Source organism: Peromyscus maniculatus, chromosome 4, assembly GCF_049852395.1.
Source record: "Peromyscus maniculatus bairdii isolate BWxNUB_F1_BW_parent chromosome 4, HU_Pman_BW_mat_3.1, whole genome shotgun sequence".
NCBI classification, from domain to species: Eukaryota; Metazoa; Chordata; class Mammalia; order Rodentia; family Cricetidae; genus Peromyscus; species Peromyscus maniculatus.
The window spans coordinates 28,804,650-28,810,649 of record NC_134855.1 but is presented as its reverse complement, the minus strand read 5'-3'; the positions used below and the strand labels follow the sequence as shown (position 1 = coordinate 28,810,649).

The 6,000-nt window shown below is 41.4% G+C and overlaps 1 protein-coding gene across 5 annotated transcripts in view; it reads right to left on the bottom strand.

The window, feature by feature from the left end:
• Positions 1-678: 678 nt before the first annotated feature.
• Positions 679-6,000, bottom strand: part of LOC143272867 (uncharacterized) — a 108,392-nt gene continuing 103,070 nt past the window's right edge. For all 5 annotated transcript variants that reach the window (XM_076569440.1, XM_076569438.1, XM_076569439.1 and 2 more), the window contains one exon: positions 679-2,564. In XM_076569440.1, coding sequence (XP_076425555.1) covers positions 2,553-2,564 — 12 coding nt within the window. In that variant the 3' untranslated portion in view covers positions 679-2,552. The remainder of the gene's footprint in view (positions 2,565-6,000) is intronic.

The following is a 6,000-nucleotide window of genomic DNA, read 5'->3' as shown; positions in this document are numbered from 1 at the left end:
TATAGAAGTTTATACCACTACTTCAAAAAATCCTTTAATATTAAAGTCGGCAATGATGAGCCTATTTTGTCAATGGAATTAATATGATCATCTAAAACTGTACTTGGATTTTAGGCAAATATAAAAGATAAGTATCTGAAAAACAAGTTTAAAAGTTGGCATAGATCAAAATAATTCAAGTCACCCTAAGAACAACAATTCCACAGCAGAGTATCTTAGGTATTCAATAGGACCAAATTTAGGGGGGAAATCACCTGATAGCCTAGAAAAACAACATACTGTTTTCTCCCTAAATAAACTTTCCTATTTCAATCTCCACACACTGTGCTGGGAGGGGACTTGTGACCTTAAAAGGAAGCAGCAGCTGCCTGGTTTTGCATCGTTGCTCTGTTTCATGGAGAAATCACTCCAAGAATGGGGCAGATATGTAGACAATTTCTGGCCTGTGAATTCCATATAAACATTTTAGACTTTGGAAAGCTGGACCTGGAAGGTATACAAAGTGCTCTGAAAATGGTGCTATATTTATAATTTTCTAAATTTCGTTATGTGGCCATCTTGGGAATTATGGTTAGTAGAAGCTACATTCCTAGGGTCATTTCCCCTGTGAGCATACCGCAGTACCACACCCCTCCAAACACACACAGAGAGACAGAGATTTTTTGAAATACCCATAGTAATAAATTCCTTGACCATTTAGCCCTCATTTTAGTCTCTGCAGATGGAGAACCGCTCAGCTAAAGAGACTGTTTCGTCCTTGCCACATTGGGCTGGTTTTATGGGAAGCAGCAAAAAGTTACAAGGACTCTGAGAGTATCAAACCTGCCTTTGTTTGCATGATGTTGAATTCCCTAAGACCTCAGCAGGGACCTACCTATTCACACATATGCACATGATTGTATGTACGGTACCTTATGTGAGGGAGGGAGAAATGTTTCCTCCCTGAATCAACTCCACCCATGCCAGTGCTCGAGGGTCAGCAGGAGTAAAGCTGGGCAGAGTCACTCCAGGTCCCTGCCTGCTGAGGGCACCCTTGTTGGTCCACAGCCCATAGCCAAGCTTATGCCAGGAACTTTACAGCTTCTCACAGTCCTTCCAGACCTATGGACCAGCATCTGTAGGTAGGCACACATTCCACATTCCTTCCACTTCGAAACACCACCCCAGTTGACATACACCTGACATGACATCCGTTGCATGGTGAGTACGAAGTGTCACAAGATAATTTGTATAAGGTCCTATATTCATACTGACATGTAGTCATTTGTTAAGGCTTGTCTGACCAAGTGTCCACAGTCCAGGTGGTTTAAATAGTAGGAATTTGTTGTCTGGTAGCTCTGGAGGGCAGAAGTCCACAATCAAGTGTTGGGAGGGGTGATTCCTTCTAAGGCCTGTGAATCTGTTCCATGCCTCTTGCCTAGCTGCAAGTTGCTTTGGCAATCTGTGACATTCTTTTGTTTACAGTAACATCAATGTTTACATTTGTCTTTGCCATATTCACCCTGTAAGCAGGTCTCTATGGACAAATGTCCCCTTTTATAAGGACAAGAGGCACACTGTCTTGGGGCTCATCCCAGTGACCTCCTCTACCCTGGTTATACCTGATACTGACCCAGTAACTGCACACATGAGATGACATTTTAACCTCTTAAGACTTAGACCCATTTTTACTTAACCTATTTTATATTTTTAACCAATCACAGACACATTTTTACTTTTTTACAGATATTTTATTTGTATTTAACTTTCAGAAAAATGGAAACTTTGGTCATAGTTCTATAAAAAATATTTTAAAGAACCTCTTTCTGGTCAAAATACTACGTTAGCAGGTAATACATAACAGCAAGAAAGTAACCCCCTCACATCTAATGTAACAGCACAAGCTCGTTTACAGGAGTCTGAACTCCAGGTCTGTAATGCTTACCACAAAGAATCTCTTAAGGAAAATGAGGGGAGTACCTAGGTAAGTCACTCCCTGTTGTCAAGGGTTTGTGTTAGGGATCTAATTACCCAAAGCTTTAATTGTGGTTCTGAAGATGACATCAGGTGACTGATCACTGGAATACCCTTCCTGGAGTCCCCAACAAGTCACCTGTGACAATGTCACTAGCCAAAACAATCATCTGGAAATAACAGTGGGTAAGCTTGGTAATATAGCAAGTTTTCAGTCAAAAGTCTTGACGCTGGAACAGCCTGCTTGGCTGTCACTCCTTCTTTGAGAGACACCACAGGATGGTAATGGCAGCGATCACCAGGATGCTGACCCCTACAGCCCACACCTTGCACGTCTTCAACTCAGCAGCATTTGTTTCCAACTTAGAAGCACCTGCCTGCAGTGCATCCATGCTCTCATCTGACGCCCTGAGCAGCTGGCTTCGAACCCTGTATCCAGACTGATGCTCATATGTCAACCACCTCATCTATTTGACATATCTGTTGAGGTCTTCCATCTGCCTGTGGCAGCACGTGAATCGCAGGCACACCTGTAGACATTTCAGCAGTGGCAGAGGCAGGTGAGGGGTGGTGGAGATCCACAGACACATTGTGAAGGGCTACATGTCAGCCTATTAAAGAAAATGATAGAAGTTTAATGTACTCTTGGGAAGTTATATGTACACACAGAAAGGAATGGGGATAGACAGCAAACACAAACGTCACTACCAGTAACTGGCTGTGGAGTTAGAGGTTGAGGAGTTTATGTGATTATATATTTGATATATATATTAATAATTGCAATGGGTGGATGCTGACTTTGTCATTAAAAAGCTAATCAAAACTGTAAGGGAAACTTTCAAGATTTCTGGAAAGCAGAAAATTTCCTCAAATTGTCACATTTCTCCTCTTTCTTGAGATTAATGTTTCTATACAGCCTAAAACTAATGATCACTTTAAAAATGTGTGCTGGAGAAGCCATACATTAGTGAGCATGGAGAAAAATCTGATGGCAACAAAAATAATTGGTACAAAAGGAAGAAAAAAGGAGAAATATAACAGACCGGTATCTGCAGCAGCTTAAAAACAAACAAACAAACAAAAAAAAAAACCTTTGGTTTGAAGGAGGAGGGGAAATGAAATAAAGAATATACCAGAATATAGACTCATCTGTAAAGATCGTTACATAGAAACAACATCTATCAGAGGGTTGGAATGCTAAGGATAGGATAACCAAGGGTTAAAGATGCCCCATAACAAAGTGCTTTACTTAAATAAAAAGATAAGCATGGAAGAATAATACTCCTATCCCCAAGCTGTCCATTCACTTATCATCTAGGACCTGATTATGGTGAAGGAATTCGCAGAGGTGATTAAAGGTACAGCCCTAAAGATAGGGACATCATCATGGACACTCTGGACGGGTCCAATCTAATCATATCAGTTACCAAAAGGAGAGAATTGTCCAATACAGGGTTAGAGAAGTGAGTTCAAAGAAAGTGAAGGACTCGACCCACCTTTACTGGTTCTGAGAATAGAGTAAGGGATCCAAGAGCTGAGGATTGCAAATGGTCCCTAGAAGCTGTGAGATATGCACTTAGCTGAAAGCCTACAAGGAAACGTGATTTCCTTGCCACAACTAAAAGAACTTGAATCTGCCAACCAGCTGGCTATGGGATTAAGTGTTTCACCCAGAGAATTCAAGTATTTGAAGTTTGGTTCCCAATATGGCTATATCAAAGGAGGGTAAAATCTTTAAGAGGGGGACCTAGGAGATGCCATTTGGATGAAGAGTATTGTCCAAAAGGAAGATTATATAATTCTCCTGGGACCCTCAGTTAGTTCCATGAAAGTCAGTTGCTTCAAAGACCAAATCTTATCCCTCTATGGTCCTGGCCTCAGGCTTCTTACCTTGTCATATGAAGTCTCTATATATACACTTCGAGCATTGTGATACCATTCACTATGAGGCTCTTATGGCAGCTACACCAGTGCCCCCACTATGCCCTTGAGTCTGAAACTGTGCTACATAGCCCCTCTTATTTATAAGGGACCCAGGATCAAGTATTTACTCATCACAGAAAACAAACTAGCAGCTATCTTAATGAGAGGCAACAAGATCCGTCTTTAGAATTCCCAGCTCCATCAACACCATAGCTTTGCCTGTGAGACCCATGTTGGACTTCTGATCCACAGAAATGTAAGATGACATCTTTTAGAGTGAGTGTTACAGCAGCAGCAACAGAACATACAAGAATTGTCAGACCTACAGTTATAAATATATAGATGATTACCTCTAAGAACTTCTTACACTGTATATGGAACCCCATTAGTCTTCACTGAAATACCTTCTTTGTAGACAATTTGTATCACTTGTCTCCCCCTAAGCTTGAGTTAATTAAAGTCAAGGTGACAAAAACATCCATTCAGTTTCACAGGGCTCCAAAATCCCAGGATTTTGTTCTGGCTTTATGAGTCCAGGAATCAATGAGAAAAGTCAGTGATAATTTTCTACTGGTGGCTTGTGTTTGCCTTGCCATTCATAATCCACTTCTGCTAAGTGACCAAGAGCCAGTTTTCAGACAGTGACTGCCTAGAGCACCCTGGTGCCATCAGATTAAAAGGAAGGCGGTCTGGACCTCATCCAGCTGGAGTCTGCACCCTGAGAAGCTAGAGAGTGCGGGCTCCAGTAGAGAGTTAACCAAAGCTGAGCAGAGAGCCGAAGATGAAACCTACTTCAGAGTTGCCTGCCTCTGCAAGTGCCTCTCACCTTTCCCCAGGATTGGGTTCCTCTGCACCCATGCAGCACTCTTCCACAAACTCCTGCGGAACATATTGCTTGCACATTGTGTTACAGTTACAGCATGTGTTTAGTGTGGTTACTGTTTACTGAAAAGCCACCCCACGACTGTTAAATTCTTTTTACCTGCATTTTTACTCTATCCCCATAAACATCTATATGGTGGGGATCATAATTGTCAAAAACGCTGTATGCAACAAATCAAGAGTTAAACCAAGTCTTTACTTATAAGTAAGTAGAAGAGCGAATCTTCAAAACCTGACCTCTTAGATTACAATAAAGGCCTTCAAGGAGGAAATGGAGACACCCACACTCACTGCCTGGCTTCCTCACACACCTGTGAGGCATAGAAAATCAGTCAAGATTTGCAGAGTGGGAGAAAAGCAGCTAAGGAAGTTTAAGAGAGAGACAGAGGCATGATAAAAGACACCAGCTGTTTAAAATCTGGCTCAAGGCCCTTCCCAGATACTAATTAGGACTAATTAGAGGTAAATATTCCTGTACTTGACAGCGGCCCTTGGGAATTAAATTCATATATTTATGTTAATGTATTCCAATTTTTAACTACCAATGAACTAATCCAAAAGGGCAAAAAAAAAAATGAAATGCGCTATAAAGCATTATAAAGTTCTAAAATGGTACAAGAGCAAGCGACGCTGAGCTGCTGCTATAGTTTCCTGTGTGTGTGGGGGGAGGATTCAGGAGACCCTGCTTCATGGACCCCCAACCATGGTGTCTGCCCCTGGCCAAGTGTGGGTCCTGTAAATGTACTATCAGGTCCGCAGCATATTCTCCTCTAACTATATGAGCTCAACATGAGTCCTTTTTCTCAAATATATATTCCATCAGAGTAGGAACAGTATTGATTTGGTTCAGAGCTCATCCAGAGGCCCGGGCTATAATAAAAGTTCAATAATTATTTATTGAATGACTCTGTGACTGAGTGAATATCCCTAGACCAGTGTCAAGTAGATGGGCTAGTTCCAAGAAAGCAGAGCAGTGATTAGGTATATAGGCTTTTGATTTGGTTCTTCAAATGGGCTATGTAATTTTCCCTCTGTATATTGATTAATAATGTCTGAAAGATGAAGAAAATCCAAGTTAAAAAGTCAGCTCAAAAATTAGGAAGTGTATTGTCCATCTAACAAGATGTTAGTCAGCAGATTGGTTGGGGTGCTTGTCTGCCTATTCAGTGACATCTTCAAGGTGTCAACTTCTTTTTGCTTGTCCACTCTGTCTTCTTCACCATGATACCTCTCATGGCTACA